Source organism: Amblyomma mixtum, chromosome 6 (assembly GCF_055824585.1).
Source record: "Amblyomma mixtum isolate Tamu chromosome 6, ASM5582458v1, whole genome shotgun sequence".
Classification (NCBI taxonomy): Eukaryota; Metazoa; Arthropoda; class Arachnida; order Ixodida; family Ixodidae; genus Amblyomma; species Amblyomma mixtum.
Genome location: NC_143017.1, coordinates 156,410,550 through 156,423,118, shown reverse-complemented (window position 1 = coordinate 156,423,118; position 12,569 = coordinate 156,410,550). Strand labels below are relative to the sequence as shown.

The following is a 12,569-nucleotide window of genomic DNA, read 5'->3' as shown; positions in this document are numbered from 1 at the left end:
CTTTCATTAGAGCTGCACAATTCCTGAAGCTGTCCGATTCTGCTGCATGAAAACGTCTTCGCGCACATCGTGCACATTCTTGCCTTGTACAATTTGTGACTGTACACCACACTGTTGTTTTTAAAATACGCGACATTTTCAATGGTTTGAAACCTACACAACAGCACGCAATGAAAAGAGCTTACTCTGCCATGCCTGCTGTTCAGAGACTGCACATTTGTAGATGTCTCTCAAGCATGGTGTGTTTGGAACAAGTGCGTGGGAAAGAAAAAGAAAGAAAGAAAGAAAAGGGTGGTGGCTGACCCTGCTGGTGGATCTGGACAGAGCTCTCTATTGCATACATGCCTGGCTGGGTGCCTCAGGGCAGATCTACAAATACGACCCACGTTTCTGATAGAGCGCGTAGTCTGCCCGCCACATAGAAGAGATTTTTTTCAAACGCCTCCCAGTTTCCCTTTGCACTCACTTGTGAGGGGAAGTCTAGCTTACCATCGACACACTGCTACTCAAAGCAAAGCCCAGTACAACAGTGCAGACTTGCTTGTTATGTGCTTTATTTATCGCCGTCACTCAAAGTGGCATATTGCCCAGGTTTCGAGCTCAACTCCTAAAACGAAGCACTTATCAGCAGAAGCGCTCACACATGAAGGCTTGGACGTGTCCAAGGTTTCAATGGACAAAAAGGTCGCTCGGTCAAGAATGGGTAATGGCATTCTTTGCTTTGCTTTCAGTTTATTTTGTAAAACACACTGTGTATGCGTGTGTGTGGCACAAGGCACAAAAGCAGTTGAAAGCAGCTCTGTTCGAATGCATCGACACTTTCATGAAGCAGACATTTCATGTCTCCTTCCCCCACCTCACACTGACACGTGCACAACAGCTTTTCATGCGTGCCACATGCAAGGTGGTGCCACTTGTTCTGTATCAGTGGCGCCTTTATCCCTATGCACAAGGCCCATACTGATGTCGAAGCTCAGAAAGTGAAACTGCATGACCGGGCTATTTTGCATGGGAAGACACTTGTGGATGCAGTGAGCAAGGATGTGTTCTTTTAGTTGGACTTCGTTAGAGCAAGAGAAATGTATAATAAATATACTTCTCCTGAGCTGGTATGGTATCTTGCACTTGTATGTGAAGGCCTTAAGGCACCCACTGATGAAAACATGCTACAGCTACTGATTAAAAAATTTATAAACTTCGTTCAACGTTCATGGCACTTTACACAAAAATGTAAAAACACACAAGATAAGCATTCTGTAGGAGCACGTGGATGTATTCATGGTACTAGGCTGCTGTGACGTCTGTTGAAACATGCATATTTCAGCCAGCACCTCCTTGTTTTCCGAAAACAAAAATTACCCGCAAGCAGCATATATGTAATATGTGGCCAGAGTTCAAGGGATTCCGGGAATAAATCAGCTGAGAACCTGAAATGTGTAGGTCCTCCATTTTCTGGTTGCCTTTGCTGAACTCATGACAACACAGTTTACTCTAATCTTTCAACTACGAGGACTTGGTGTCTTTTTGATGTCCGGGCCAGAAATACTGCAATGGCAGGGAATGTAATGTATGCTTTGCAAGTGGAATCCAGTTCCACAGGAGAAGGGTGTCCGTGGAGTTGACCATGTGTTGCCAAGCAAAAGACCCACTCCGTTCAACCGCCGTACCTGGCTGGATATGACCGATACCTGCAGCTCAAAACCATTTGGCAGGCAAAACTGTCGAGAAGGTGGGCCTTTTCTTGAAGTTACATCTCTGAAAGGAAGAAAGCAATAGAGAGGATGTCTCAAAAACTAAAAAGCTGTCTTTACATGATGCCAATGATGCATCTGTTTATTTTGTGATATTAGCATCTCTGAATGAATGAAACAGCATGCTTACAACATCCTACCCACAAAAACAAACAAGGGAGCTCACTTACTTTCATGTATTTCCATAATAAAGGAACTTTTTTTGGACTCCTTGTTCTTTGGACATAGCTGAATAAAAGTATACCGAGAAGAAAATTCATCCTCCACAATAGAAGAGTGTGTGTGTCAATGCAAGTCTGCAGAACCCCGCTGGAACTAACATTGTTTGTCCTCGAAATACTGCTCTAGATTGAAGATTTTAGGCATGCTTTTCCACGCACACTATAAAAAATTCTATGCGCTATGAAAAAAACAACTCTCTTATACTGCCACTGAGAGTATGCGTAAGTATGAAATGCCTGGAGCTGGTAGCCCAAGGCCATGTGGCTCTGTGGAAAGATAGCAGTATTATGTCAGCCCTGCCACAACCCTATCAGTTTCGGTAGGTGCACTTTATGCTAAAATGCTCTGCTTAATCGAAACCTTAAAGGAAGTGCATACATCAAATTTTTTAGGTTGTGTTTCAATTCCTGAAAATGGTTTGCAGGGTCTCAGAAATGATAAAGAAAAAAAAAAGGCCAGTGTGCCTCAAAAAATATTTAACACGCTGCTTTTTGCCTGAGGTTTCAGTTTCAGAATAAGCACACAGAGCCCCCAGATGCAACGTACACTCACAGGACAAAATTTCGTTCTCAGAGACCACGTGGTTTTTGGTGGTTCTGTGTACCATCTTTCTACATCGCAGCCCGTGGAAACCGAAGCTGAAAATTTAAGCACAAAGCAGTGCCGTTAAAATTTACTTAAGCCACACTTTGGCATGTCTCTGCAGTTCTATCATTTCTGAGGTCCTGCCCACTGTTAGTGGAATAAAAAGAGAACCTAAGAATTTGGTGTGCCTAACCCTCTAAGAAACAGTTTAACCACGTCCTATACTCATACTCACAAACACTGACAGAAAGATCAGCTGCTTGGTCGAAAGACACTGGATCGAATCAAGGTCGTGGGGGCCACATTTCAATAAAGCCAAAATGCAAAAGATGCCAGTGTGTTGTGTAAGCGCACATTATAAAAACCTCAGATGGTTCAAATTCATCGGGAGCCCTCCACTACGCGTCTCTCACAGGCCACGAGAAGCTATAGGATGTTAAGCCCTACATAATGTGACAATCAAAAAGATGCTGATTATATAAATTAATCTGCAGCCCACCATCAAGGCATTTCTTATAGTCCATGTGTAAACCCAACATAACACAACACAGCACGACACAGCATAACATAACAGAACATAACATGTTTTACATTTTTAGGTCAATTTGGCCAAGCACAGTTGCAGTGGGCCTCAGTAGTGTAAGTCTCCTATGCTGCACCTTTACCTTTATTTCTCTGGGGCAGCAGGCCGCTTAAAAGGTGCAAAACGTGCAGCAAACATTGTTTTGCATGCCATAACTTTTTACCCCCACATGAACTGCTGCCATCAATGTTGTAGTTGATGCACATCGCACTGACAAGTGTATTGCTCATAAGAGGCAATCACATCTGCACCTGATAGCCACAAAAGCAAATGAATGCTGGCGGTCACTTTGCATGCCTGCACTGCAAAGCATCAACCACCGTTGCTTCCCTACACAGGAAGCAGAACAAACCTCTGCATCTGTGAACCCATTTTTCATTGTTCACAAAGCTTGTGCTAATAAATAGGCTGGTGAGCAAACTAAAAACTGTTCCACTGCAGCAACACAAGGCTTGCGCTTTGAAAGCATTGCACAAGAGCACCTGTGGCCAAAGACTGCCATGAGACAAGGTTTCTTTTGTCTACTCAGGGTGGGGACAAAGACCCACTTCCAAAACATTTCTCATCAAAGAGGCCAAGAACCACGCTAGGGGAAACCTCGTACCCACTGTCTCACAGGTGGGTACCCGGCGGCACTGCGGATCATATTCCGCACCTCTCACAGGCAAGGCAGGTGCTCAAACGACTATGCCACCGACGCGGTCAGCGCTTTGAAAGCGCTGGGCAGGCAATGCATCACTGCGATGCATTGCCCTCGCCTGCAGCGCACACTTTATCAATGACACAACAGCAGGTTCACAGATGATGGTTTTTCACACAGCCTAAAGGAAATTATTTTGTCTTTGGTGCAAGCTGTGTTAAAATTGTTACAATTTTAAATTAGAAAAAAAAAGAATAAAAATTTAAAGAAACACACAGCAGATGCGCAATTGCTCACTACTCTTAAAGTGTCTCATTAAAAGTTGTATTCCCCACACAATGCAGCAAAACCAGTGAGTTAACCTGAGAGGTTGTTGCCATAACCCACACACATGCCTATTTAGCCCCGTGGCTTCATAACTGTATGCCCATAGAAAGCTCTCCGAGCGTTTGTTTTATGAGCAGCTGGTTCAGTGGCGCTACTCGCAGGTTTAGTTACCAAAGCCATGGATTTCAACCATCACTACCTAGTCTGGAGTGCTCTGAATTAACTTCTACCACCCAGGGTTCTTTAACATGTACTGGCACTGCACAGCACAAGAGAATTCTTGCATTTCACGTCCAACAAAGTGCCGCCATGGCAGCAGATATTTGCAGAGACTGCACTGGGCCTTCAAAGCATGCTAAACACAGCTTCTCAGATTTCTGAGCTCACTAAAGGCACAACCGTTATCAAAACTGTGCCAGCTGCCCTGAAGAAAAATACATCCGCTTGCCTCACGAGGGCAGAAAAAGAAGCCGGCTTAGATGGTGCTTGCAAGCTCAAGCTTCTCCAGTGCCTTCTGGAAGGCCCGCTCGCTGTCAGGGTCAGGCCACTGTGGGTGCCGCACTTTGCAATGCAAGGCTGAGTGGCACTGTTGCCCAAACAGGTGGTGCAGGAGTCGGCTCGTGTGCTTGGGAAGCTTGAAGGTCACTCCCCGAGTGAACAGAGATGTCGGCACCCTTGTCTCGGAAGTCCCACGCATCACCACCTGTGTCAATGGTGCCAAGCCACACATTGTGTATTGAAGCACTGGGTATTAGTTGTAGCTTGTAACCACATGACAGGAAAATACTGAAGCGACATGGCGACTATAACCGCAGTGTCACAGCAACTTGAAGACAGTTGCAAGCTGCACTGACATCTAGTGGGCAAAAAGAGAACTCACTGGCTGCTCCTTATAACAAGTGATGTTTTTGCTAATCTCTTCAAGGATATGCGGACACTCTTAACTGCACCTGATGCCTTCTGGTGCCACCTGTATACTTGTACAGTTCAGCAGGGGAAGCTTGAATTTGACATGTTATCAGTGCATGTGCCTTCACTGCCCCACTGAAAAAATATTAGCTAACAGCAGGGTCCTTCAATGCTTTCTGGTCACAAAACTTCTTAATGCTATGGCAAGCTTTACATGCCGCTCAAGGTTGCTACACTGTGGTGCCACCGTCTGCAAAAGTGCATCATATGAGGAACTGGGTGCTGTCGTGACCCGAGAAGAAATCCCCTCCACTGTTGGTTTAACGGTAAAATTCGATGTTTTTGATGTGCTTCTGTGCACTCAGGTAAAGCAATTCGTAAGTGTGGGACCATGCCAAGCACTTGTTACATGCTGGCATGCGTTCCGGCTACAGAGGCATGTCAGAGAGTCTTGTTGGTTCCCTGACAGGGAGCTGCTGAGGAAAACCAAGTGGGCAGTAGCATAGCAAGGAACAGGTGGCTTCACCTCTGCATCAAAATATGTGCATGCTTGTGAAAAGCATTTCATATTTTCATACTTTTAAATAGTCGACGCTGGCCCCCTTCTGCAACAAGTAGACCTAGCAAGTCCGCAGGATTTGTGAGAGATTTGGGTGATTGTTGAGAGCGAATTCAAAATTTTTAGCAAATGCAATAGGCCATCTTAGTAGTTCCGGCAACAGCAACCTGAAATCGACGCTGGCCCTCTTCCGTTACAACAAGACCTAGTGAGTCCTCTGGATTCATAAGTGATTTGACAATTGTGGAGAGCGAATTCACAAATTTTAGCAGATGAAAATTGCTACCTGGTGTAGTTCTGAAGACAGTGATCTGAAATCAATGATTGCTTACATCATCGGACATGCGTACAATTAGCAGGAAGTGCAGGTGCGGCATAGTCTGGCGAGCAATACTGAAATGACTGAAAGCAGTTGGCAGCTGTCGTTGCCGTCACTTGTGGACTGTAAATTAGGATGTTTTAATTAATACTAATGGCTGCTGAACACACTTTTGCATAAATAGATTTAAAACCAAGCATTGGTCACATTGGAGAAAGCAGATACAATTAGCGGGGAGCGCTGCGTCGTCAAAAACCTGGCTATCAAGCATTTCTCAGATGTGCATTAGCATCCATCGGCACTGCTTGCAGGTTTACTGTACTAGGCAAAACAAGTAAAGCTACAACCAGAGAAGAAAATAAATGCATGTTAACATAAGGAGACCTCAGCTTCCGTTTTATGCCATACAGATGAGCAATATCTGTGCACACACAGCTATGTAAGTAACAGCAGCATTCAGGTACTGCCGTCATTGGCGCATTCCTAGGGGAATATTGTGCGCACTCAGCAAATGCGGAATGGTGTACTACTACAGTAAAAGCTCGTTAATTCGACACTGACGGGACCGCGAAAAATTGTCGAATTATCCGAATGTCGAATTATCGAATGAACAACAAAAAACAATGTTTGCCGCAACAGGACGTATACCTTTAGTTGGCAAGGAAATCTGTAATCACCGTCCGCTTTTTCGAGCGAATTTGAGCGACTACGATAGCTCTAACAGCTGCCAGGTGCTCCGCGGCACACCCACCGTTAGGGATTTGTTCACAGAAGTCCTCCCGCACGGACAAGGCTTCTGCGGCTTCTTTCACCGTGCACTTCGGCATTTGGTGCAACTGCTCACAATCGTAAATCGTCGTCGTTGTCAGCGCCTGTCACTTCAATTATTTCATCCTCGGTCAGCTGACAGGACACGAAGGCGAGGCGGCGCGCAGGCCCTGCGCGCTACCCACCGGAAAGCAGCGCGGGGAGGAGGTGAAGGAGCGCCGCTCCCCGCCCCACTTATCTGTTTTTTCAACCAGCGTCCGCGGGGACGGCGTTGTTGCTGGGACGCGCGTCTTATCTTTCCTCTGATCTTTTAACTCTCCTCTTATCTGCACGGGGACTGTGGACCGGTGTCTTATCTTTCCTCTATCTTTTTCTCTGATCTTTTAACTCTCCTCTATCTGCACATGGCAGCAGTGGTGGCTGAGCCAGTAGGCAATCCCTTGCGATTTCCTTTCACCCTTCTCTCAGTCGCAACAAAACAGCAACAACAAGTAGCGCAGTAAACACGCTGACAAAGTGCGCATTTACCAAAAAAGGCGCCGTAAATAACCGTGATAGCGACTGCTGCGACACAACAAAGCACAAAAAAAAAAGACGCCAGCCGCTTCGGCCGCCGCTAACTCGCTTCCTCGGATGGATGGACGGATTGGATGGATGATATGACCATAGGGATGGCCTATCAGCCGTACAGTAGCGCCGCTCATGGCAGTGTTTTTTTCTTTTTGCTCTCGGCACACCGGCTTGGCGGGCTGCGGAGTGAAGTCGAATTAACCGACGCACGGCAGAATTTGTTCGAATTAACGAGAGTTTAGCCCCATAGACTCCTATGTATAATTGTAGGGACCTCGCGCGCGCGTCGAATTATCCGATTTGTCGAATTAACGGGGGTCGAATTAACGAGCTTTCACTGTATCTCGAAGCATTGATTTAGCAAACATACGAGATATTTACTAAACAACCAGCAGGTAAAAGAAGGCAGCAGATATCGAAAACAACGCCGTCGCGCAGTGTGCCAGTGGGCGGTGCGAAGTGAAGATGGCGATGGCTAACGGTTGGTGCGGCTGACTTGTGCTGGCTGACTGCGACCCGACTGGTCTGTTCTCTGGTGACATGCCGCCGTCACCGCTGTAGGTCGACGTTGGCGCACTGCTGGCATCAGCGTAGTTGTGCCCTTCTGTGGGGTGGGGAGCTCTCTTAACTTCATCGTTTTACCTCATATTTTCGCACAAATTCATGTCATGTGTTCCTGCAATAAAATTTTCAGCTGTCAGTAGAAGCGCATGTGTAGTCCTCCTTTCTCGGTTGTCTGCCTGTGCTAGAACCATGCAGAACCAGCACCAACCAGCTCACCTTTCCGTTTTACTACGATGCAAATACTGCCTGAAATATAACAGCGGCTGGTGAGTTCTACGGTGGCTTGATGCACTCTTGTAAGCACTGGCACCTCTAGCGGCCTGTGCTATGAAATTCCGGCAAGAGTTTTGTCCCCAGAAAAAGCACTGAAGGGCTCTGTTAATATGTCCAGTGGATGATGTGTATTCAGTTCAGTGTCTCGACATCTGGCAGTGAGGCTGCACCGAAATGGCGCAGACACCAAGCCACAACATCCCACCTTGACTAGTTTCTTCTGGAGCGCATCGAGACGCACAATGTCGTAGACAGCAGGTGTGACAAGATCACCCCATGGGTGGTGCTCGTGGGTGGGCCTCCGGTATTTCTCCACCTGTAACAAGGGATTATACCAAGATCACCAAGTGAAACCAAGTACACGCATCAAGTGATTCTGCCACTTTTCCAGCTCCACCAGAGGCATGAGTTCGGGTAATGTTGTCTTAAATAAATGTCGTAGTTGATTGCTCTGAGTGACACAAAGTTAACACTAACTGAAATTCATTGTTGACAGACCAGCTGCACAACAGTGGTGCCACCTGTAATCAAGTGAACATGCAAATATCTTGACGTTGCCAAGTTAATTTCAACCATGCATCTGTTAGCATAAAGCAAATGCACTGTGAAATGACACATCTCGTAATATGACTGCCTGCGGCCCACTAAATAGTCCCACAATACAGTGGCTTAGTGCCAATGGCTTTGCCTGCTAAGCCTAACGTTGCAGGATCAACTCACACAGACGGCAGCTGCATTTTGAGGGAGGCAAAATGCAAAAAACCCTGCATGCTGCACTATATCAGCGCACATTAAAGACCCCAAGTGGTCGAAATCAATCCAGAAACCCTTCACTACTGCGTCCCTCACAGACCTCATGCCGTTTCCTGGTGTTACTCCCCACACATCATCATCAGCCTAACACTGCCACTGCAGGACAAAGGCCTCTCCCATATCTTTCCATTTAACCCTGTCCTAAACCAGCTGCAGTCACTTCATGCCTCCAAATTTCCTAATCTCATCTGCCCGCCTGAACCTCTGCTGCCTCAGCTGATACGCTTGCCTTCTCTTGGAACCTTGTCGGTTACCCTTAATGACCATTGGTTACCCTTCATTTCCATTACATGTCCTGCCCACTTCTTCTCGATTTCAGCTGGGACATTACTAACTCGCATTTGTTCCCTGACCCACTCTGCTCTCTTCCTGTCTCTTGAAGTTACACCTATCATTTTCTGTTTCCTAGCTTGCCACATTGCCCTCAATTTAAGCTGAACTCTTTTCGTTAGCCGCCATGTTCAAAATTTCAAATATGATTATGTTTGTTATTCAGTACATATTAAACTTGATACAGTGATATTAATAGAATTTCCAAACAATCAGGACGATTGAATATCGTTCCGACTTTCATGTACGTGACTGTGGCAAAACCACAATATCTGGGCAATTTATCCCAAGATTGACTATAAAATGTTAGGAAAATGGGACAAAGACGTCCCCTTCGCCATGGTTTATTGTGTAGGGAGGTCATACTTTCGGTCGTACGGTCAGATTCTGACTGGCTTGGTCCTCGTGCGAAATCACAGCAGTGGGCTGTGCCACGTATCACACGTGATCTAAGAAATAATAATATGAATGCGAAGGACTTTTTGTTTCATTCTTCTATAATGCGTTACATACTTAATGCCCACACTCATGGCACTCATCCTGTTGCCTTCGCGACTCTTCTTGCGTGAGCTTTGCAACTTTGTTTTCATCAACTATGATATATGGGAAAGCCCACTTGTGATACTCCCGAAAGCCGGCCGAGTCAAGGTGTTACTGGCTGAGCAAGTGGTTGAGTAAAAATACCAACCATTGAATAGTGCCTTGTAACCCGCATACCTCTGACTTGCGCTTAACGGCAGATGTGATGACGAGAGGAGGGCCCTGGTAGCTAGGTCAAAAATAGCCTGGGCATATACCGTAAAAACCCGCATATAATACGAGGTTTTTTTCCCATAATTAGCGTCCTAAATTTCCGCCTCGTACTATTTACGGATCCGAACAAAAATTTTCGAAGTTGCTCGAAGTTTTGGTTTCGTTTTCGCGGCGTGGCTACGGCTTGGATTCGTTACTCTCGACAAACGACATCACGACGTCGTTTCTTTGTTGATCCGTTGGGTGCGCCTGTTGACAACGCACGTGCTCGCATGTAAGGCACACTTCGTGAAGTGGATATTGTTTTAGAGAGCACAATGTCACGGTCTTGAAAACAGTACTCGGCTACTTTCAAGCGATTTTGGCTGCGGAGAACATCGGCAACGGTGCGGCCGGGAGGCAGTTTGGTGTCGTCGAAGGAAGCATTCGTGGATGGCCACAACAGAAAGAAGCCCTTTTCGCGTGCAGCGGAACGCGACAAAGCTTTCGCGGCCATTTGATGGTTGTGTAAACAAACCGTTCAAGGACGCAGTCAGGCGGTGCTACGCAGAGTGGATGCGCTCAGGTGAGCCTGCAGTGACGCCAACCGGGCGGCTGAAGCGGGCTTAAGAAGTGCGGCATCTCAAACGCCCTCGATGGCACGGAAGATGAGTACATTTGGGATGATTTGTCGGACAAAGAAATGTCCGAAGAAAGCGCTACTGAAGAACAAAGTAATTGAAGTGAAGTGCGGGATACGATTTGAATAAATGTCTTCTATGAGCTTGTGTTACTCGTATTATACACGGGTGAAACTTTTTTTCCCATTTCGCGTCTCTAAAACTTAGCCCCGTATTATATTCGGGTTCGTATTATACGCGGGTTTTTACGGTAGTTTTGTTTCTGAGCTTTGCCACCAGCCCGTGGTGACGGTGTTCATGGGCACTGCGCTCGTCAGCTGTCCAAAGCCACCTGTGCACCACTTTGAGACACCAACTAGCGTGTCACTGGCATTTTTTTAGAAGCAGGCTTATCATGCGACGCCAGTGTGCTTTCCCCTCGCTTTCACCCACGTTGTTCTTCCAGCACACCAAAACGACGTGCTCGTCACAGGGTTTTCACTGTTTGTGTGATGGAGCATCCTCACAATGCTTCACCACATTTTCGGCACATTTTTTATTTTCATAGTGTGAAGGCATTTAAAAACTTTATGTTTGGATAATTGGGTTATTTCTTCCAGTCCTTGAAGTCAGAATTAATGAGGTTTTACTGCCCACTATGTTATGTTTAGTTGCCAGTCCTGTGTCTTTCATGCATTTCATTTTGTTACCCGTCTTGCATGGCCACAGTGCAGCTGCATACTGTTAAGCTGTTTAATCACAATATATACATTTCTGTGCATGTCAGATTTTCTTTTGTACGATGCTTTCGTATGATTGTTTTGTTTAATCAGTCTAGGTTTATTATTTTGGTAATAATAATAATAATAATAATAATAATAATAATAATAATAATAATAATAATAATAATAATAATAATAATAATAATAATAAGCACATTTGCCGACTTATTTTTTCAGACTATTTTCTTCATATTCAAAAATTTTAACATTTGCGCATCCCTAATAAAATGCACACTTCATAAATGCACACAGTCACTGCATGAAATTCGACACCCAAAACACAAAGGTAAAATATATGCAAACCAAAAATGTCATGGAATAATACAGGCACACAATACGAATACAACATGATATGGATAAATAACAAGCAATACTACTGTTATAAAACATCAGCTCAAAGTGTCTGCATACGCACGCACCTTGTCATAGACGCCAGCTGATATCACGAGCAGAATGTAGTCAGCGTGACGAAGCTGAGTGGGCAGCCAGTGGTGAGGAGCTCCCATTTCATTGGCTTCAGCCACATCGAATATTACGCGCAGGCCAGGAACTTTGGAGAGAAACTGCTGCAGTGCCTTCACTGCCTCAAAGTGCATAGCCGAGTCATAGGAGTACAGCAGGAACACAGTGGCAGATCCACATGGTGGTAGTGCCCTTCCTGTGAGGTGCGGACAACAAGAACACAAATTTAGAATTTGTATATTTTTTTCTCGGTGGTTTGATTTGGCGAGGTTAGCTAGGTCAGAGTGCCATCACTAACAAGGGTATCAGTGCTTCTGCCAACTAAACCGCTGGCCAGTTTATTTCTCAACATTACGCAGTGGCTGCATGTAGCAGTGGGTTTTGTTTAACACTGCCATGGTTGCAGTACTTACTGCGGTTCTCGCAGAATGAATTGGAAGTGCTCACTGTGTGTCGCAATGTTTGACGCGGGCTGAGGCGACTGATTTTTAATGCTTTGTTGGGACACCTCAGTATTACTTGGATGTGGCAATGCCTAGCTAAAAACAGCATATTTTCTTATCACTGGTATAAGGCTGGCGGCGCGAACTGCCACTCTCAAGGTAAAACTCTCTGCGCCAACTCCTGTAGTGCGTATGCGGCAAGAGAAATTTAATCCTTTCACTGACTGCAACAGCAACTCCGAAAATTTATGCCTGGGATCTAGCATGGGCACAGGCGATATGGACTTCCTATTCGCTCTGGCCAAAATGGGAAAGCT

At 45.6% G+C, this 12,569-nt stretch overlaps 1 protein-coding gene across 1 annotated transcript in view; it reads right to left on the bottom strand.

Moving 5' to 3' along the window:
* Nucleotides 1-532: 532 nt before the first annotated feature.
* The window catches only part of LOC149340912 (uncharacterized), a 28,379-nt gene continuing 16,342 nt past the window's right edge, over nt 533-12,569 (bottom strand). The window contains exons 9-12 of the mRNA XM_089549840.1: nt 11,767-12,005; nt 8,276-8,386; nt 4,557-4,811; nt 533-1,755 (exon numbers count right to left, since the gene is read on the bottom strand). Of these exons, the coding sequence (XP_089405966.1) occupies nt 4,584-4,811; nt 8,276-8,386; nt 11,767-12,005 (578 nt within the window). The 3' untranslated portion in view covers nt 533-1,755; nt 4,557-4,583. The remainder of the gene's footprint in view (nt 1,756-4,556; nt 4,812-8,275; nt 8,387-11,766; nt 12,006-12,569) is intronic.